General features: G+C 50.1%; 8 protein-coding genes across 8 annotated transcripts, besides 1 other annotated feature; 3 read left to right on the forward strand and 5 right to left on the reverse strand.

Moving 5' to 3' along the window:
- Positions 1-238: 238 nt before the first annotated feature.
- On the reverse strand, positions 239-895 carry CYME_CMP179C (60S ribosomal protein L10A; the record flags this gene model as incomplete). Its single annotated transcript, XM_005537788.1, has 1 exon — positions 239-895. The coding sequence occupies one exon, from the start codon at positions 893-895 to the stop codon at positions 239-241; it is 657 nt and encodes a 218-aa protein (XP_005537845.1).
- A 1,088-nt stretch (positions 896-1,983) lies between these two features.
- CYME_CMP180C (hypothetical protein) lies at positions 1,984-2,430 on the reverse strand (the record flags this gene model as incomplete). Its single annotated transcript, XM_005537789.1, has 1 exon — positions 1,984-2,430. The coding sequence occupies one exon, from the start codon at positions 2,428-2,430 to the stop codon at positions 1,984-1,986; it is 447 nt and encodes a 148-aa protein (XP_005537846.1).
- Positions 2,431-2,821: 391 nt separating this feature from the next.
- CYME_CMP181C (similar to ubiquitin conjugating enzyme E2) lies at positions 2,822-3,457 on the forward strand (the record flags this gene model as incomplete). Its single annotated transcript, XM_005537790.1, has 1 exon — positions 2,822-3,457. One exon carries the CDS (start codon positions 2,822-2,824, stop codon positions 3,455-3,457), a length of 636 nt encoding a protein of 211 aa, XP_005537847.1.
- A 380-nt stretch (positions 3,458-3,837) lies between these two features.
- Positions 3,838-4,983, reverse strand: CYME_CMP182C (hypothetical protein; the record flags this gene model as incomplete). The annotated part of the gene is made up of 1 exon (XM_005537791.1): positions 3,838-4,983. One exon carries the CDS (start codon positions 4,981-4,983, stop codon positions 3,838-3,840), a length of 1,146 nt encoding a protein of 381 aa, XP_005537848.1.
- A 3,854-nt stretch (positions 4,984-8,837) lies between these two features.
- CYME_CMP183C (probable 2-epi-valiolone synthase) lies at positions 8,838-10,151 on the forward strand (the record flags this gene model as incomplete). The annotated part of the gene is made up of 1 exon (XM_005537792.1): positions 8,838-10,151. One exon carries the CDS (start codon positions 8,838-8,840, stop codon positions 10,149-10,151), a length of 1,314 nt encoding a protein of 437 aa, XP_005537849.1.
- On the reverse strand, positions 10,114-10,725 carry CYME_CMP184C (hypothetical protein, conserved; the record flags this gene model as incomplete). Its single annotated transcript, XM_005537793.1, has 1 exon — positions 10,114-10,725. The coding sequence occupies one exon, from the start codon at positions 10,723-10,725 to the stop codon at positions 10,114-10,116; it is 612 nt and encodes a 203-aa protein (XP_005537850.1).
- Positions 10,726-11,070: 345 nt separating this feature from the next.
- Positions 11,071-12,824: a sequence feature (repetitive element).
- A 5,159-nt stretch (positions 12,825-17,983) lies between these two features.
- Positions 17,984-18,625, forward strand: CYME_CMP186C (hypothetical protein; the record flags this gene model as incomplete). The annotated part of the gene is made up of 1 exon (XM_005537794.1): positions 17,984-18,625. The coding sequence occupies one exon, from the start codon at positions 17,984-17,986 to the stop codon at positions 18,623-18,625; it is 642 nt and encodes a 213-aa protein (XP_005537851.1).
- Positions 18,626-19,812: 1,187 nt separating this feature from the next.
- On the reverse strand, positions 19,813-20,544 carry CYME_CMP187C (hypothetical protein; the record flags this gene model as incomplete). Its single annotated transcript, XM_005537795.1, has 1 exon — positions 19,813-20,544. The coding sequence occupies one exon, from the start codon at positions 20,542-20,544 to the stop codon at positions 19,813-19,815; it is 732 nt and encodes a 243-aa protein (XP_005537852.1).
- Between the last annotated feature and the right edge of the window lie 581 nt (positions 20,545-21,125).

A 21,125-nucleotide genomic window follows, 5' to 3' on the forward strand; every position in this document is an offset into this window, starting at 1 on the left:
GTTAGAAGAAAACCTTGCACTCTCTACTTCTCACTTCGGCACTACTACGCTTTACTCGATTTTCTCTCTGTCTTCGTCTGAAAAGCCGAGCAGAGCCGGACTCGCTGCTCACTGTAAAGAAGGACCGAGAATGCAATGTTTCTCGGAAACCAGCGGGCAGGCTCCATTCGGAGCTCTATTTCAAGCCACGATGACAAGGAAATGCTCGCGAGTATCGGGCATACCGCAAAAGATGCCCCTAGTACAACCGATGTGGTTTGCCCATGGAGGTCTTCACGTGAATAGACTTGATGTTCTGCCACTGCTTCTTAAGAAGAGAGATTAAAAAGTTGATTGCCAGTGTAATGTTGGCGACAAGTTCATCCTCTGTCATTTGGACGTTACCCACAGCCACCGCGAGGCAGAGAACTTTCTTCAGCTGGAACTTGATCGTGGCTTTCACCTCATTAACCTTCGCCTCTACAGTTTCATTTGAGGCGATGAGAGTCGGAAACTTGCCTGCCTTGTTCAATCCAGGCCCCAGAACCCTTGGAATCTGACGTATTACAGACTCACTCGCCAGAAAGGCGTCATAGGACTTGGCAAACTTTTTGATCGGTTTCTTCTGTTTGTTGAACTGCTTGAGCTTCTCGAGGTCGTAAAAGTCTATGCCAAGGGCTGCTGCCTGTGCATTATGCGCAGCATCTCCCAAAACTGCCACTTTCATTTTCGGTCGGGGAATGTACGGCAGCTTGACGGAGCCAGAGAAACGCTTGTCTTTCTGTGGATCATAGTTTTTCAGACCAACCTGAAGCTCAACCGTTTCGACAAAGTTTCTCTTGCGCTCCTCCCTTGACTCGCGCAACATTTCCTGCACCGCAGCGCGAGTTACGGACACAGGTAGTTTGCTCGTCATGGTATACCGTCTAGTTTCTATTCCACAGAAACTACAGAAAAGACTAGAGCGTGTCTCGACAGCAATGACGGCGCATCCGCGACGCCGGATACGAATGGACAAGGCTAGCTAAATCTGATCAATACGAATAAAAGAGACAGCGATCGCGCCTCTAGCACGCAGGCAGTGACCTACGACCACATACACCACGCGAAACAACAACCTACGAGCTACAATTGCGCTAAAAGAACAGAAACTATCCAATAACCAGCAACTCTATAACAATTTCGTTTCATCTTCACGGCACGCGTTGAAAGGGAAAAGTGTTTCCCTTATTTTAGAAAGTTTGTCTTCAAGCCGGAAGGTCCCGCGAGACGGACGAGTGTTCCGGGCTTGCACTCCGTGCGCCTCTACAGTGGCGGTCGCAGTGCCGAGACCTGAACGGCTCATCTGGAATGCGTTTTATTCTGGGAATAAGGGTGGCAAGGGTGTATCCAGGTATCGCCCTGGTGGAAGTGGTCTCCTAGCACAGCTCTTTCGCGCTGCCGCATGCAGTAGGTCTGTCTGCGCAGATTGCATGCTCCAAAATGATTCTATGATCCGATTCCGTATCGGGTGCACCACGCCTTGGGCCGACGCCCTCTGTGCCATGACAAAGCCGTTTTGTCTCCGTGCTGTATCCGTACCATCCATGTAGGCGTTATTGTGGGTGCTCACGGCAGGCTCGGCGCGCGGTAGAACGCACGTAACGACCAGTACACCCGAGAGGAAATATGGGTGATGAAACTTGAAGGTGGAGCGCAGCATGATGGACGCTTTCCACAATGCCACAACTCATCCCGCAATTTAGTGACCATGGCCATCTAAAACGATTTCTCAAACAAAAAGGTTCGCATAATGGAGCGATCATTACGTTACACTATGAAAAACACTCGTTCTTTGGGGTTCAGCTATGGGCATTACGGAGGAATGAAAAGTAGCTCTACCCCCGATAGAATCCGCAAAAGCTCGAACGCAACGGAAATCGTGAAATGCCAGGTTGTCCAGTAGAAGCACATCAGCAGATGTGAGGGAAAAGTCTCCAATGATTGGATCATGTGGGTGCTATTTCATGAGCCTTCTCTGCGAGAGAATCCGAGGCCGCCAAATATATCCACTGCAGCTAGAACAGATGATGAAATCTTTCTCTTGGAGTTCGATCTTATATACAACTGGCGCCTTCTATGCGAATACCCATATACAATCCGACCGTTTCGTCCGAACGGAGTCTTACCGACTAAGTAAACGGACCGACGTGCCTGTGCTTCCCAGCGATCGAGACGTCCCAGTAACTCTGTCGTTGCGATATCGGTGGAAGATGGTGGTGCATGAAACTCAACTTTTTTGCGACTGTATCCCTGTGTATTCAGGACCACACGAACAAGCTGCTGAGTACCAGACACGCCCGTGGTCGCTACCATCGTACGGTTTGATTTCTCTAAAGTGATCAACATATCGTTTTCTACCATTGACCGCAAGCACGCTTCGAGAATATCGGTTACTGGCTCGGAGCGCATACACGTTTTTCTTTCAGTTTTCCTCAAACATTTGCGCACTGTGGTATGGCTTACTTGAAGGGGCAAGGCAGTCCTCCTTGCACTCTTCAACAGAGCATATATCCTATAGGTAATTCGCCTACGATCTAAATGTTACATTCATTAGAGATTTCTGTCTCCTTCTCCACCCCGCAACGATGGTGAACCAAAATTGAGTTGAAAGATTACAAGCGACGGCCGTTCCGTGGCCGCAGCTGCTGTGTCCGAATTTACCAAGATCGAGAGCCGTTACGCTTCTGTGCCTGGCCCTGAGCTCAAACAGCTACGTTTACGTACATACGTTGCAGTGGGTTATGTGAGCACAACTTTAGGCGTCTTACTTTTTCTCACTAGCGCACCAGGATTTTTCCTAATGAGCAGTCAGGAAATACCATGCAGTTCGCAAAACACTCGAATCGAGTTTGGAAGAGCAGCGAAGCGCTTGCAGTCAGAGCTGTCGTCTCTTATGTTGGAAAGCGTACCGGGCGTATCCGCTTTTCCTGAGTCTGACGACATATTGACCTGGAGAGGCACGATTCGTGGCACCGAGCACTCACCATATTCAGGTATGCGTTTCCATCTGGCACTCAAGTTCCCGCAGAACTATCCATTTTCGCCACCAACGGTCACTTTTGTTACTCGTTGCTTCCACCCGAACATAGACTATGCGAGCGGGACCATATGCCTCGATATCCTCAAGGAGCACTGGAGCTCAACATTTACCGTGAAAACTATTCTCTTAAGCATACAGTCTCTTCTCGATGAGCCCAACGTTGAAAGCCCGCTGAACGTGCAAGCCGCGGGCCTCTGGGAGACAGACCCGCGCGAGTTTCGCGAAGTTTGCATTGCCAAGTATGAGGAAGCAACTGGTGAGAAGATCGTTTCTGCAGATTACAGCCAAAGGAACGAGGGGAAGTCGGAGCAGCATGCTCGCAGGGTTCCCGCACCCTTGTATAAATCAAATCCCATGGTTGCGAACCGGGTGCATCGTTACCGAAACCAAAGTTAGTCGACTGCATTCAAGAGCGCACATACTGCGCTCTCCACTAAGCAGCTCTCTAGCCGATTGGAAAATCCCACTCGGAGCACGTTCGCTGACGTGCACGCACTCAGATTTAGAACGGTATGCCGTTTCCTGTATCGTGTTGGCAGATGGCAATCGAATTCTCTTTCATACGACATAGCCCCCGATCGCGGGGCATTCGAGGCGCACGTGGCGAGCTCCAGCCCGAGCCGATGTTCGCACAGAAGCTGGAGCTGTGGTAATCGGTGCGTCGCTTCTATTTTATCTTGCTCGAGGACCAACGATTGCGCTGAGTCGCAGGGATAAATATATAAACGGAATTCGTCTGCCATTGACTAACACGATCTGCGGCGTTCTGCTGGGCGCTACTCAAACCACAGTCTTCTGTGGGAGATGAAATCGAGATGCAGAAGCGATGTGGCTGATTCGGCTTCAGGAAAAAGGTTCTGAGTAAGGAAACGGCGCAGACCTACGATGATTATCATTTCCTCCTCTGTGAGTTGATCTATTTCATCCGTATCTCGTTCAAGGAGTCGGAACGGTATAAGCACAGGTTGCTCTTCGAGGGTCCTGAGCCGCCTTAGCCCTATTCCTGGTGTCTTCGCTAGAGTGCGGCTATCAATCTTAAGCGTCCGATTATTATCGTCGGCCCGATTTGCTGCTGTTTCGGGTCGTGCTGTTCTCGACCGAACTATCAGCGCCCTGAAACGCCAGTCGAGGAACTGCTGATGATCCCGAGTTTCACTCTCTCGCACCCTGCAAGATAGTTTCGCACTTGAAAACTGCTCTAGCATGCGAATAGCAGAGTTGGTATCAGGAACCCAAATCACGGCGAAGGTATCCATGGGGAAGAAGTGCCCATGCTTATCGAAATGTCCTGGAACTTCATCTGTGAAAACCGGGCACTGCGGGTAGAACTCGCGGTATATGAACCATTCCAATTCCGCTAACACATGAAGCAGGGTAGAATCTGACAGAAGTGGCAGTTTTCTGCCAAGTCTGGTGCGAAACTCGAACTCATTACTAATACTGGAAGTTGCATTCTGCGAGACAAAGCTCAGAGGGATTTGGCAGAGAACAACTTTGCGCTTTGCGGTACATACCCCCTCTTGGGGTTGCTTGGCTGCCTGCTCCACTGAAGTTCCAGAGCAACCCGCCTCATGAGTGCTCGGTCGTAAAAAGTGGCGCACCCTGCTGAGAAGCCTCGAAACGGAAGCCGCTGACACCGAAGACAGGTCCGTCGACGACTCACCTGCACCTATTATCTCATTCCAGCAACTGCCACCCGGTTGGTAGCTGATATCGGCAAGAGCAGCGCTGACCTCAGCCGCGTCTACGAACAGAACCTCAGTCTGGGAGGCTGCGATCCAAAAGTCACAGTTCTCCAAAACGATACTAGAGGGGTCCCGCACGAGCGCTCGAAAACGGTAGGTTTCTTCTCCATCGAGTAGCTCAGCGAGCAGTTCGGTTCCTTCGAGTCGTGAGCTACATAGCAAGTAAGGGCACTTCATCGTCCAGCGAGCGACGTGCTCGGCTCAAAAGCCTGTCGTTCGCAGAGATCCATCGGGGTGGGCGTCTGCTAGGACAGCGCTCGCGCATCTGCGGACGCTACGACTTGCGGCAAATTGAATTGCGGAGTGCTGGATCATCGGCGCCACGCGACCCGACGCCGCAGTGGTGTAACAAGCCGCTAAGCATACCGATAGCTATCGTGCAAATGAGGATAGCTGGATCTTGAAGAAATTCCGAAACACTCAAAATACGGAATCGCTACGGCACGCATGCGCATCAATGTGAGAATAAAATGGAACGGATCCTCTACTTCGGACGAACACACTAAAGTTTCTAACCTCCTGATGCCACCAACACCAGCTTTTTCGGGTTTTTTTCTGCGTTTGCTACTCTTTCCTCTTTTTTGTACCAGGTTATAAATCCGCTGATCACTCCTTTCCGTCCAGCTATTTGTCAGCAGTTGGCAGTCGTCGATGGCAGCGTTAGGATCCTGAGTTCGCTGCTTGTAGCTTTCGTCAACTCATTTCGAGCACAGGCGGCAGATGCGATCTTCGTTTCGCTCGCCATTTTCGTCTTCTGTGTATACAGCCACGATGTACCTTTGGTAGCACAGAAACTGCACCGCGGTCAATTGTCCTCATATTAAAAACATCTCTTTTTCCGAGGGCCGCACTGTACAGCGTAAAAGCTTGCTTCATTTCTTGGTACACACTTTTCACGGGTTCAGAAGGTTCTTCTCGATGCCATCCGCCGTTTCCGCACCCGGTGCCGTATGCTATGATCACGAACTTCTCGCGCGCGATGCGCTCAGCGAGTAGCCTGTCCGCTGCACGCGCATATAGACGCTTCCCGTTGGAGAACTCGCCATACCTTTCCTTGCACCCACTTCGTTTTCTGCAAACTCTACAACCCAACGTAACGTTGAGCGTTGCGGGCATCGATGTGCCTTGGCCACTTGCAGGCATCGTGTCCACACGTTCCACTCACACAAGCTGATGCGGGTAAGGCTTCTGAGCCTCCCTACTGCTTCCGTCGCTCGACGTACCGTTCTCTTACCTGCCCGGTTTCGTTGAGACGAAGACAATTGGTGCGCGAATTGGACGCCCAGCTGTAAGTGCAAATTAGGCGATTCGAAATTCTTGTCTTCAAAGCGTTGTCGGTTGTCAAAGTAGGATTTACTCGAATTCGGTGCTGACAGAAACGCTGGTGTGGAGATGTGCACTCCATGAGGTCAAGCCTGTGCAGATCGCATTGGGGAGTAAATTCGCAGCGCTATACTTCTGTACGGCTTGTTTCCCCTCGGCTATGTCCTCTTCTAACTAGTGGTGCATTTGAGTTCTGACGGGTCATGGAGCGCGTGGGACGTTCGCTATCGATGGCAATGGATACAATCACGCGATCGGTCTCGATAGAGCACCGTGTCTCCTCGATATACCGCCAGACTCCTGTTCCTCATTTTTTCGTTCTCTTTCGCACCTTGCTTTATCTGACAGAGCTTTTCCTTTCTCAAACGGTTCAAGATTGCCTGAGAAGCTCCAGAAAAAGGCTCCAAATATTGCTTCATAAACTCCAGGTCGTCGATCAGCACCTCTTCTACGCCGCACCTTCCGTTCTCCATCGGACGCATCCGCACCCTGTCTGCGTTGGCAAGCCTCTTCACAATAAAGCAAGAAAGGCGCAAAGCGAGGCGATACTACCAGCGAACCAGAGATGTGTTCGGAAAAGATGGAGGCCTCTGCCATCAGGAGTTCTGGAAAACCACTCCATCTACAGAAGCATCATTGCTTTCTTGGACGGTTACTTGCAGGTTGCAGGTCTATCTTCTTCTTGGTGTCTTCGTCTTTCTCGGATATTCCGTAGAGTTGCATCACGCTTTCCATATCTTCCGAGCCAATGGGCTTCAGCACAGCTCCCGTTGTGAAGAATGCGTCCATGCCGCCCAGGCCAATGACCGTGTCGCCGCTCTCTCTCCTCCCCGTAATCGGGACCTTCATGTGCCCATCGGGTTGAATTCTTAATTTTTTCAAGTTCGACGTACGTACTTTTCTGTCTACATACTTCTTTGTTTTATCCAGGCCATTATGAGTCACCATGCGAGTGAGGATCTCGACATCCGCAAACCCGTTCAACTTGGAAGCCGATGTGCGTGTGGCGTCGATGGAAGCATTGAGCGCATGAGGTGTTTCCGGTATGCGCTCCGGCAGAGTGAGGACATGCAAGGCCGTAAGTGTCAGCAACGCCTCTAAGAAGTACCCGACTTTTACAAGAATCCCGCCGCACATGATGTTTGCGGTTACGATGGTGAGGTAAGCGCATCGCTGGAGCATGGTGCGAAAAAAAACATATTCCTGGACGCCAGCTGTCTGTTCCGGCGACAGCAACTACGTTCCGAGGTATCCCTTTATGATCATAGTGTCGCAGAGCAGCGATGAGAACAGCTCCTCGTCCCAGAGAACGCCGAAGCAGTAATCTTCCTGTAGGAACGCGTTTCGTATGGTGCTGCCACATTCTCTGCGAGCGACAAACAGCTCTCTTCGAAACCAGCTGGGATCTTTTGGCGAGTCTTTCACAGTTGTTTCCCTGGCATACCTGGTTTGTACGGGCTGCGTGCCTCCATTAATAAACAGGTCATTAATCCGTATCCTTAATGCATTATTTTCCGTTTTTGGTATGCCTCTTCTAGAATCCACGATTAGAGAACGTCGGCGACTTCTTGCAAAACCTGCGCAGGCGAGTGCGGCAGCCGCAGTCGCTATGCCATGAGCGTCGAGCACTTGTTCGTTTCGGGGACGATCTTTATGATGGAAACTTGCATTTGATTCCATGAAACAGCTTTTCAAGGTCCCCAAACGACATATTCGTGTTTAACCATGGGGAATAAGTTGTAATGTATACGATGATAAATGCTTTGTTCACTGGCGTCTACCAAAGAGAAGAGGGTTGGTGGAACGTGATGTTGTCCGTGATGAAACAAGTACCGGGAGGAAAATACAACCAGGAGAATAAGTCGACCAATCTGGATTCGTCAACGCACTCTTCATGTCCAGCGGTGGCGCAATCTCTACCGAAAATGATCGCCACTATAGCTTAAGTCCGATCCCAAGTCAACTGTCCATGCAAACAGAAGAGATGGGAGCCTCCCGGAGTAAATATTTTGAGCGGCATCATCATGCAGAGGAGTGGTGTTGCATCGATGGAAGCGAAGAAGGGATCATTTTTATCAGAGCGAAACCCATTATTTGGCGTGACAAGTTCAGTGTGCTTTCGGCATGAGCTTGTGAAGGAGTCTTCAAGCGACGGCGTCGCGTTTTTCTCGTCGCCATTCCAGCGGCGCGAATCGCTGCGCTCTCGAGTTGCCATCAAAGAAAAAACCAACAGCTTGAAGAACGCTTGATTTGAGCAAGCAACTCGTAAGGAGAGAAGCAGCGTGGTAGCTGGACCGTATGAACTGGGTGCTGATATGGATTAGTATACAAACCCTCTTTCCAGTCTGTGGCGATTCATCTTGATTCCAGTGGCTTGAGGAATTCCAGCGTCAACGCCTCAAAGGAGCCAGTTCGAAGCGACGATCGATTAGCCAAAATCTACGTGCAAAACCTTTAGCGGTAAATACGGCACTTAAATGCCTTGGCTGCACAGCTAAAAAAGTTCAGAAAAAATCGAAAGGCAGAACTTAGCGATTAGTTCATCTTTACCTGCCGCGGCGGCTAGATCCGGGATGGTACGCTCGGTAAGATCTTGCTGCAGATTCCAAACTAGGTAGTGGTCAGCACAGCGTTTCAACGTGCTCGACGAACAGACGAATCTGCAAAAAAACCCTGACGTCGTACGCATAGGGCCGAGGTGTTGGTCTATGTCACTGGTCAAGGACGAGAGCACGGAAACGAGGTTTGTTCCGCTAGAGCGTGCACCGCGGAACGTTTTCAAGCGGGAAGTATTCAGTTACAAAGATGAGCAGTTTCCGGAAACCCAAGGTCCCAGGGCCGGAAACATTGCCAAAATCGTGCACTGGAGGAACTGCTTCCCACTTCCTATCGAGTACTCGGTGTATTTATGCGATCCTCTTTTGAGGGCCGAGAACGCCCTCCTGGGTGAGTGCTTGCTACCGGCGAACTTGTCGAGGAGGTTTTGCGTCGTTGACGATTCCGTTTGGGCAATATATGGAGAAAAATTGAAGGCATACTTTGATGAACGAAATATAGCATCTAAATATGTGGTCTTACCAGGAGGGGAAGAACATAAAAACATTGGCGCTGTGTTCCAAGTGTTGGATGCCCTTTGTGACTTTGGTCTTCACCGTAGGGAACCGATTCTAGCTATTGGCGGCGGCGTGGTCCTCGATATTGCGGGATTCGCAGCATCCCTCTATAGGCGTGGTGTTCCCTATATTCGGGTGCCCACGACATTGCTTGCAATCGTTGATGCCAGCGTCGGCGTCAAAACTGGAATAGACTATACGCATACTGTGACTGACGAACATTTCAAGAACAGGATGGGTGCGTTCTACGCCCCAGTCGCATCATTTTTGGACAAAACGTTCGTCGCTACCCAGGACGAAAGACAAATCATTAATGGGCTCGGAGAAATCTTGAAACTGGCCCTTGTTCGCTCTGCAGAGCTCTTCGCTCTTCTGGAAGAGCACGCAGCAGATTTGGTTCGTATGAAGTTCCAGCAATCGTTTGTGCCGGACCGTGTAATCGAGCTCAGTGTCGAAATCATGCTTGAAGAGTTAGGGCCGAACCTTTGGGAACAGAAGCTCGAACGATGTGTCGACTATGGCCACACATTTAGCAAAGTGCTCGAAATGAAATGTTTAGGTGAACTCTGCCATGGAGAGGCGGTTAACATCGATGGATTTTTCTGTGTCCTACTCAGCGAAGGCCGTGGATGGCTGGATAGCAGGACAAGGAACCGCATCCTGCGTGTTATGCGTGATTGCTGCCGACTTCCATTCTATCATCCACTCTGCGAGGACGTGGACACTATGTGGCAGGCTGTTATGGATGGGATCGAACATCGCGATGGGCTGCAGAGGATTCCTCTCATTTACCACGAAATTGGTCGGTGCACTTTTGTGAACGACTTGACAAAGGATGAAATTAAGGTCGCAGCCCAAAAGCTGGTACATATCAAGAAGAACTTGTCCGAAGCGCAGGCGTCTCAATAAACTCGAGCGCGTTCCCATCAGGATCTCTGCAGAAAAGCGCTCTTCTGCCGCTTCGACTCATCGTGAAGGGTATGCCTTTTTCACGTAGCCTTCGTTCCAAAGGCTCAAGGGCGTCGACCGTCATGGCGAGGTGGTAGTCCCTGCCTCCATGCGCGGGTCGGTTTTCCCGAAAGCTGGGTTCCGGTATTTCGAGATTGTCTGCCACCATCAAGTGAATTTGAGTTGCACCCACTTTCACGAAAGCTCCTCCAAAAGGTAACTTTGGATTTCTGAGGTGAGAGTCGTCTTCCATACCAAGCACACCGACGTAGAAATCGAGCGAACGGTTCAGATCACTCACGATGATCCCCGCGTGCTGGATACCACCATAAGTAGCGACTCCATTCTGCGCCACGGTGCAAAAAAGTTTGGGGAGCGAACTATCCACGAACAAACGTTTCCTCGACCCTGCCGAAAAGTGTATAGACCAGTTTCGACTTAGGCGAACTGAAGACTTGCAAACTTCACAGGTCAAAGGCCCGCGAAAAGACACGAAGGGCGAAAGGAAAGCAGACGAATAGCTCTTCCCGAACATACGATGTGCGCAGAACACGAAATAACGAAATCGTCGCCGCAAAAATCGTGAGCGGCGAACGCGTTTTGCAACAGCGCCATTTGTATTTGCGGCCAGAGTCAATGGTACGAAAAACGTTTCGCAATCATTGGATAAATGAATAGCCACCTAAAGACTCATCCCAGTCTTTCTCGACCGGCCACCCACAACTGGATTCAACTTCTTTCCGAGCAATTCCGCCTTGAGAGGTTGCCCCGTAAAGTTGGCTCTCGTCAACTCTGAGGATCTCGTCTCGAGCACAGCACATCTTCTGATATTAATAGCAGCGTAAATGTCATGGTTCATGAACTTTATTCCATTCTTTCAGTTCGTTGTACTCACCAGTGCGAGCAGTCTTCGAAAATGTGCCCCTCTTTCCGTTTGCTGTTCTGTCAGCGCTCCGTACTTTTCTACATCCTCAGGGCTTCGCTGGCACTTTTCCATCTCGACCCTCTGAAGCGTGCACCCCAGCTCATAGTGCATACAGGACGTTTGGAAATCATCTACCAGTATTGTGACAAAACGGTGTGTACATTTCTTGTACGCTCTCGTCGATGGAGCAGGTGTGCCTTTTTTGGACGCCCATCGCGCCGCTCCGTGTGCTACTACGAGAATTTTTCTCGTGTCCGCCTTGAGGGCGCTCAGCTGATTGATGAAGTTGGCGAATGCACGCTGTTTCCCATAGTACAGGCTCATACGCGTACGAGCGCACCAGAGCCCTGTGTACTCTTTTCACAGCTCCTCGTTATGAGCAGCGCCAACTTTCATGAATTCCTGAAAAGCTTCAAAGTTCTCTACGCGGCTCGGCAGCTGGCTGATCGCTTCCAGATGCTCCTTCACTCCTGCGTTCCATGTCTCAGTTTTCTTCCTCTCATTCATTATTCCCGATTCTCGGCAATATATCGCTCTCGAGAACTTTAAAAGACGCATGTCTTTTTGACGTAAGTTTGAGTCAGTGCCATCTTCCGCACACTTGGGTGCTGTGATGGCCATGATATTCGTCTTCCCAGTGTCAAGGCCAACGACAAAGTCGTTATCCTGCACTTTCTGTGTCGCAGGATCCGCCTCCTTCTCATCTTCCTGCTTCGTCACGGGCGATCTCGCAGATGGGCCACGATGATCTGCCTTCAACCTTCGACAGTGTACACATAGGGCTACTCCATCGGTCTCGATGATGCCTGCGAGTGCCTTCTGCCTACTCGTTTTGAGACATTTAAAATCGAAGATATTCTTCCAGTACGTCTCCCGGTTTTCGCCGGTGAACTCTGTCACCCTTACATCGAACTCCGGACAGATCTCCTTCGTGATGCCGAAAAGGGATGTGGAGTCGATTGTCACAAAACGCCACTTGATCTTACGGAACAGAACGACGTTGAAGCGCGTCCCCATTACGACAGCCCTCCGTCGCTCCTGCTCTTCGCTTCCGCCCTCACTCAGCTTCATCTCCACCTTGCGTTCGAGTTCACGGTCCAAAAATACAAAATAGCGCAGGATGAGGGGATAACACTTTTTCTTATCTTTTTTCGTAGCTGATACCTTTTCTGCTGCATTCGCTAGCCGCAAGACTGCACGGTGCTCTTGAACAGCCGCAGAGATCACAGAAGCTCCATTCTTTCTCCTGCGTGATGTCTTCTTGTGGACGAAATCTATCTCCTGTTAATATTGGATATCGTCCGTGATGCTTTCGACAATGATCCATCTCTCTTTCCGAGAGAGGCCCGGGTACAGTGCAAGCGTGGCGCGTATCATGAAGATTTTGAGTTTCATGGTCAGATTGTTCTTCAGCTTCGTGAGATACTTCGTCGCCCGTAGGTGCAAATATCCCCGTCACCCCCGTATCGAGTACCGTTGAAAAGGCACTCGGGGTGATTTTCTTGTAGGACGTGTACTCAATCAATTCTGCTCGACGCTTCCCGTGTGCCAAGCATCAGGCGGAGAATGAAGGTCATGTTGAAAAATTCTTCCGGTACCTCTACTGTTTTGATGTCCGCCACGTCGTGATGCATCTCCCTCACCATATGCCTCAGTTCTAAAGAAGTGTTTCGGACACTGCTGGAGTACGAGGCGACTCGGTTTCTGATTGCCTCTTGGACTTTTTGCTCGTACGAACTCTTGATGTGTCCGAGAAGAGACGCTTTCCCTACCATCTCGTCATACTGTCGTCTTCCGTGCAGCTTTTGATGTCTGACCTCCCTTTTCTGCTCCTTCATCTTCCCCTATTCCTCCGGGCTTGGCACTGTTTTTCGTTTTTTCCGGCAGCCGGCGACACCGTCCCTCCAGGATCCTCAGCCTCCGCGTCCATAACTTGTTCTTGCGTTTTTTTTATTTTTGACAATTAACGCGCTTGTTTATGCCGTTAGGTGAGGACCTGTACGGCGGGGGAAATATTAGCGGGAGAACGACGACATGCGCCCCTATGTCAACGTGTTCTGAACGTTTCGGCGATCCTTCCACTGGATCGATCGTTACTTTTCCGGATAGAAGAAACTCCATCGATGGGGTTCAAACACGGACACTTCGAAGGAATAAAAAAGCAACGTTAGCCCGATAGAATTGGCAAAAGCTCGAACACAAATGGAATGGTATTTACCATTTCGTCCAAGGGAAGGAGGTCACCACACGTCAGGAAAAAAGTTTCAATGATTCGAAAAAGTGGGCGCTGTTGTTTGAGCCTTCACTATGAGCGATACTGAGACCGCCAAACGAGTCCATCGCAGCTAGAACAGATGATGTCGGAGTTCTCTTTGAGTTCGACCCTGCATACAACAGGCTCCCTCTCCGCGAATACCCATGTACGCTCCGACGGTTCTGCCCGAGGGGAGTCTCATCGACTAAAAAATAAATCGACACACCTGTGCTTCTTACCTATCGCACGGTTTCAGGAAAGCTGTAGTCGCGATTCCTGTGGAAGATGGCGATGCCTGAAGCTGAACTTTTTTGCGACTGTATCTTAGTGTTTCCAAGACAATATCAACAAGCTGCTGATAAACAGAGACGCCCGTGGCGACTAGTGTCGTCGCGTTTTGCTTTCCTTGAGGCGAGCAACGGGTCATTTTTATACGACTGACCGCAAACACGCTTTGACAATTCCAGGCTTTGGTGCGGAGCACACATACTTGTTTCTTTTAGTGTTCTTGAACGATCAGAGTATTGTGGTATGACTGACCCGAAAGAGGAATGCCGTCCTCGTTGCACTCTTCAGTAAAGAATGCATCCTACATTCAATTCGTCTACTATCTGTACGGCACATTTCGTAATGATTTTGATCTCCTGCTCTGCGCTCGAAAAAGCATTCGATTGCACTTAGCGACATGGGAGCGAAACTGAATTGGAAGAATTTAAGTTTTTGACCACATCGTCTGAATCCAAACCCATCGGGTTGAAAACGGTAAGAAAAAGCATTTGTCTGTGGTGTGGGAAATGAGCAGCGGGCGCATCCGCAGCAGTGATGTACCTCGTTCAGGAAAGGTTTTCCGGCATTCTCTCCTGCACTGCGGGCTCCAGCTTCCAACTCAAAGGGGCAAATTTCGGCGTTTTTTCCCACGTTGTGTTCATTTCTAGACCAGACACTGAACAACTGAGATAAGGCAAATTTTCTAAATGGTACGTTTGGATTTGTGACAACCAAGATGTACCAGGCTTTTGGCGGCCTGGTTGCCAAACGCTGCTTTCCACTGCGAATCAATGGTAATTTTCTCGGCAGTATCACCTAAAGCAAAGATCATCTTCGTTCGCCAATTGCTCAGAAAAATCTCTCTCGGTGCGTTCATCCGGCGCTCAAGACTCGCTGGACAGCTGAACATTACATTACCGGTGCCTTGCTAGGGTCGACAAGAAAATACCCTCTGTTCTGGCTGCTTACGTTCTCATCGGAAGTCTCCGTGGTTCGGTACATTGCCCACGTTGAGTACTAATTGATGCTCTGAGAAGTTCGCTCGACACTCCGGAAGCACGAGATATTCCAGGATGCTTATCAAAGGGCGTTGAAGGCTCAGTGCAGAACTTGCTCCCGCACATGCACACTGGTGAAATCACACTGTAACAAGCCGCTCACCTCCGATTGCATCCCCATTTGAAGTTCGATCATCTTACCGCACACAATCCCTTGCATCCGGGTCAGTTTCACGCTGGAATTCTCTAACGGGTTTGGCGAGAACCCGTGCTCGAGATGCACGGATGTTTTCCCAAACCTTCCATTCATATCGCGCATAATCGTTACTACACTAAATGTACGCCCTTGTGGATGGAGCAGAGGTGCAGCACATGCGTGCTATATTACGTCCAGCGCCATTGGCTATCATAGAAAGACGTGACTTATCGGTCATTTCCGTTCCCAACTCATTGAACAAGTTCGTTATTGCATGCCTCTTGCCTTTATAAATCAGAAACCGTTGACAACCCGAGCGTGTCTCGTGTGCTTCTACCAAAGGTCGTCTGCATGAGTCATTGGGATGCTGGTGCACTCTCTGACTGAGGCGAACAACGCATCGCACTTTGCTCGATTCAGTGCTCAGAGTCTAGGGATCGGTCCTTGTGTTGTCATAACGCTTCTTGACCTGCATCCTGGCATCCATTGTGCCGGACTTACCATGAGATCGAGCCATGGAAAAGCTGTGAAGCTCCATCCGGTTTCCGGTCAAATATTCGTCACTACCGCCTTGTTCTAGTGGTATAGCGGCGGGCATCATATCCTTGGAGCCAGGATCCACGCCCCTCACGAAATCTTTCTTTCTTCATGGAACTTGAAGGAGTGAAAATGAGAGCCGTTGCATCACTCAGGCCTAGTTATCAAGAAGTGTATGCAGATGAATATTCTGTTGGTCTCCGTGGTCCTCGAAAAACTCTTTCCACTTTGTTCCTATATAAAGCAGGGTCCTTGAACGAGCTTTACCTATTCTTATTGCTAGGTTGTTCGAGTGCTTTGAAGTTTTATGCTTAGGCGAACCATGGCATATAGAGAACCGCCCATAGTACACTGTGCTAATTCCTACAAAGATATGATTGGGCTGTCAAGCGACGTATGAGACCATGTCGAATAGACGCGTGAGGATTCGAGGGTGGATTCTGCTTTGTTGTCCTTGGTTTCCTGGAGGAAAACGTGGGAACGAAAGATGCACGCAAGGCAGGTGTTATGTTTGATGAATTCTTAAGACAAGCCCTCTGTGGGTATGAGGGCTGAAATAACAGCATGAGCTTGCTCGATCCGAAGTGATACGCGCCCCCGCTGAGGTATACCTTCCGGTACTACTAGCTCGTGATTGTCCTCTAACGACTTCCCTGTATCCCATCCATTCGTGCCCTCCTTTCTGGGCCGGTACTCTGAGGCTACAACGCCGAGAGGTACGCCTTACGAAGCGCTCGAGATTAACCCGCAAATAGCTTTTGAGGTTTATTGATACTTTTTGGCAACTACGCCGTAGATATTCCAAAACCCGACTGAGCATTGCTGGGCGTCAAGGTGTTCTGGAGACCCTGTTTGCAAATCCCTTATGCTACGTTCCAACCGTCTTGCATCGTCTGTCCCGAGCATCAGTTCATTTCTATTGGGAGTTTTGATCAAAAAAATAGGTAGCCATGTGGACAGCCTGCAGACTTGTTTGCGGAACTCGGATGTTCAGCTGCGTGATGGAGTGCGTCAAGACGAAACACGCTAACCGAGCATTGCTCGAGTAAGTAGCTACACGCTCACGGATAGCTTGCTGCACCTTACCTTTTGGAAGATTGCCTCCGCGCATGTGTTTAGGTATCTAGCCTTGACAAGGCGTTCAGACAGACAAATCCCCCGCTGATTGATCTCTTTCCTGCCCTTCCTCGTCCCCTTTTCGGGAGGACACCTCTCTTCATTGTCCATGGTTTTTTCCTCCTTCTTCGTCTTCACCCTCTTGTTGCGGTATGCGGTGGCATAGATATGGGAGCTGAAAGCCATATTCGCTCGTTTTTCCTCGGGACCTGAATGCACTAGGTGGATACTGGGGCCGAAGCTCATATTTTTTGAATGAATATAATGTTGTTCGAGTGCTTTTTCGTGGCCATCTCCGTCATGAGCACGCCCAAGGACTGAAGCGCGTCTATACGCACTCTCCCTCGCAAAAGCATAAAAGCAACAGATCGATACAGGGCTGGTAAGGGTAGAGAACAATTCGGTGATGAACGGGCTCATGGATGCGAGCGATTCGACTATTGGTCCGTGAGCGGAAAAGTGGCGATCGACTACAGAAAAGACGCCGCCGACAGTACTGAACCATGGAGAATAGGCTTAAGCAATGCGCAGCTCAGCGCCTAATTCAGCTACATACTCCTTGAGCGCTTGTTGAGTGATGGAAAGCGACGTTGTCCGTGAGCTTTACTGGAAAATGTGGAAAGAAGAAGACACGAAGAGTGTCCCGACGGAGGGTGGGGTGACATACGATTCTGTATGTTTCAGAATTTGTTGGTGGCCACAAGATCCAAGCACAGCTAGGGCTGATTTTATGGGAATGCTCGCTCGTCTCCTCTTCATGGACAGCAGTTTACCCTTTTTCGTGCTCACATTCAAGTCTACCATTTCTCCAGAATGACGTTCCACAGAATGAATCGTGCACCCGTCCCTTCATACTCAGCGTTTGCGTTTCGGTATAGAATCGATAGCGTGCCGTTAAATGCGCAAAGATCTCCCAGAGAAGCGTGCGTTTCTCTTTGTTCAGTCTTGTTCCTTCATCACTATTCATAGAAGAGACATGTAAACTTCATGTGCAGTGGCATCTACGGTATTTTTCTCAGAGATCTTGTTGATCGGATTCGATTGACGGGAACACTGACTTGTAGATAGATTCTGTCAACTTCTATTGATGGTGCAGCATGTTTAGGATACGGTCTACGAGAACGGTGATTCATCCACCTGGTGACCGCAGAATTACTGCATTGGACACCCAATGCCGTTTTTCGCAAGCCTGAAACGCCAATTCTAAATCATCCGGCAAACTTTCGCGAGTCTGTGGAGTATAATCGTTCTGATCAATACCCACAAGAAAAACAAGCGATAACAAGAAGGGCGTCACCGTGCGGGTGTTCGAGAACTCACACCTCAAAGCGGAACCGCGTGCTGCACCGAGCGTCGCCTGAGCAGCCCGCTGGGAAGCAAAAGAGACGCGCGTCCGCTTCGCCGCGAGACGTTTTGGAGCTTCTGAAAGCGCCCGTACGACTGTTCGAGCCCTTGCCAGTTGGCTGTCAGTGTGCAGCCGCCGGGCGCGAGCGGACGTTCATGTACTTTCACGAGCTGATCGCCCGTGGCTTTATTTCGCGAACAGAAGATTACGGTCCAGTTTTGAGCATTTTAGAGCGTTTGGCGCCATCTACAAACCCCGGCGTCGAGTTCGCGGAGCTCGAGAGACTCTACCGGATACCGAGCGCCCTCAACACGAACAGGCATCTGAGATTTTCGCAACCCGAAGTTGTTGTACGTTTCAATCTGCTTCCGGAAAATGAGGCACCGGAACCTGCCGCTCAGGTAGACCTGTACGTGCGGACCGTGCAGAGGAACGAGGGGACTGTGAGAGCTCGGCGCTTTTGCCGAACTACTTTGCCACCTGTCGATGCCCTCTGTTTCGTTGAGGGGTTTTTGCCTGAGGCTACCTTCGCTTTTGAACGTGTCCGCCGCGGAAATCGCTTTTGTTTCCGAGATGGAACAGTGATGGACGTCTTCCGCCTGGAGCGAGTGTGTTCAGATTCGAAAGGGAATTTCCACTCAGAACTGCTCTCGGAGCTCAAATGGATTGTAGAGTTGAGATGCTTGCGTAGTCTCAACGCTCTCGGATCTGAGATTTCTGCAGAGCCTCAATGCAGCATTTCAGATATGCTGGGAAAAAGACTTTCCCTGCTTGCACCGTATGTTGTCCAAGTGTAGCAGCACCTTAGAGAACATCGTATGAGTCGCCCGTCCAACTAGAAAAGTTATTGGAATCTTTTGCGTGAAAATTGGTGAGTGCAGCCTCCGGCACGTCCTCTGCTTTGGAAAAGCTCTCGTTACGAACACTTTTCGAAGCCGTTGCATTAGGAGAAGCCAAGAGAGTCTAATATTGATCTTCTCAGAGTCGAGAGGTGTAGGATCACAGAGTACTTTGCGATGTGAACCTCTCTGCAGAGCAGCGATGAACACTTCCGCAGTGTTTGTCTGCTGCAAACGTACCAGTTATCGCTTGTTATTGGCTCGAGTCCGAAACCTATTTTAGTATCAGACTAGGCTTGCTGCACCACCACAACAACGTGCTCATTTTCCCTGCAATGTTGCAGACTTGTTCTAATCACAGGCAAGCCAAAGAGCGTTCGAGGTCATAGCGGCTGTTATTCATCCCCAGGATGAGCTCCTTCTTTCTATTTATGAGAGACACCAGAACCTGGGGTCGCATGAATTTACCTCTACTCGAAATGCACCCACCACTCTGAGGGGCGGTAACAGCTGCAGTCCGGTTTCAATGACGGAAGACATCTACATATACATCGTGGCCCCTGTTGGATGCTTTTGATGACGAGGCATTCGAATATGCAGGACGCAGCCGCTCGTGATGTTAGTTGCATGTCTCGCATGGCTGTGAGCGCCATAGTGATGTTGTCGATGAACGCTCAACGCGCGTTTGTGGACTCTTGAACATCTCCTGGCATCCTAGATAGAGAAACATATTTACAACGTTCCATGAAGGATACCTCGAAGGTTACCATCGGCTACTCAAGAAGACTTTGCACAGTTTCCCTCTTTAGCATCAGCCAGAGATTCCCGATGGTCATCTGGACCAAGGGCCAGGTCAGCGCTCTCGTCTCATGAACGCAGCAGACCAAGCATGTTTAATGCTATAAAGGAAGCAACCGCACGCCAATCCAGCAACGCGATCCGTAGGGTTACTCTGGTAAGCGATTCAAGTGGCCATCGAGCCCTAGCCGCAATTCTCGCGCAAGTTTCCTGTGTACGGTGGCGAACGCACAGGTACCGTCTGCCTCCCACAGACGAAAACAGGTACTCTATGAACGTCAAACTTGATGCACAGGGCAGAGAGTTGTCCCAAAGTAGCCGCCATTTGGGGGTGACAAAGCGTGAAATCAGCTTTTCGGGCAGTAACTGACTGAATAGGTCCCATCAGGGTTGCGCTTTGTCTGAAAATTATCGATCGAAACGCCGAAGAGAGAGAGAAACGAGTTGCCGACCTCTTTGAGTTTCTGTAATGCCTCCTGCTTTGCCCTCTCGCTCTCAGCAGCTGCACGCTGCGCGAGAAGTTCCGCCTCCGAGCGGTACTCAGGCCGAATCTTAGCTAGCGCTTCGGCATCTTTGGCGGCATCCGCGAAGTTATTCTGCCCTTTGTTCGCAACCATACGCCTATAGAGTGCTTTGACGCGTAGTTCCGTGACCCTTTCTGACTCACCTTCATCCTCAAAGTCAGTAATCAGGTCCAGAGCCACCGAAGCGTCTTCCGCCGCTCTTTGCCAGAGGCTACACGGAGTTGCTTCTTCAGACTCGTGCTCCGCGGTGCACGCGTCCTCTTCAAAACGGTTCGAGCCAACGTTTGGCAGCGCGGCAGCGGATGCAAGTCTGAGAAAGACGAGTGCTCGATTGCAGCGGATCAACACCTCCTCAAGACTCCAGGGATAACGGTCTTGGGTTGGCAGCTCCGTTTTCGCTAATCGTATCTTCTCCAAAGCCTCTGAATAGTAGCTAGCAGCAGCCTCATAATTTCCACGGCGAAATGCTTCGTTTCCCCGAAGACGATCTTCCACGAAGTCGCCTTCCACAGCCTCGCTACTCTTAGTCAACGGTGCTCCACCTCCCGTCTCCATCTCAGCCAAAACTTGCTTACAGTGCCCTTCTCCACGGTGCTCCAGCTCGAAAGAACAAAGGTGCTCACAGAAAATAGTTTCTGTGTTGATAGCGATGTGCGTCGCATTGCATTCGTACCAGCTTCAAGCAGAGTACGCTTCGTACGAGGCTCTCCTTGTGTGAATATGAAATAATTGTACAGAATCTCCCATCAGGTGAACAGCATCAAGCCGAGCATGCTTCCACTGAGGCTCCCCTTCAGTAAATTAGAAATGATTGTACAGAATAGCCCATCAGATTGCATGCGCTTTTCGGGACGGACGTCGATCACCGGCCGCTCATATGCTCCAGCGCAGCTACGAGTGTTCTGCAGCCTATAGCACGTTTCTGCAGCCCTGTTTAGCTGGAACTACGACAGCTCTTCGCGTGGTTTTCGTTTGGGCACATACTGTGGGGTGCTGCCTAGCTGGCCTGGGTGAAGTCTTCGAGCGCACGACGACGCGCCTTGAACTTGCTTGGTTTTGCGGTACACTTGTCGCAAACGACGCGCTGCATCCGAGCGAAGCGCTGCTTCCTCTCTGGGCTAGTTTTGGGGCCATAC

This window comes from Cyanidioschyzon merolae, chromosome 16 (genome assembly GCF_000091205.1).
Source record: "Cyanidioschyzon merolae strain 10D DNA, chromosome 16, complete genome".
Lineage (NCBI taxonomy): Eukaryota > Rhodophyta > Bangiophyceae > Cyanidiales > Cyanidiaceae > Cyanidioschyzon > Cyanidioschyzon merolae.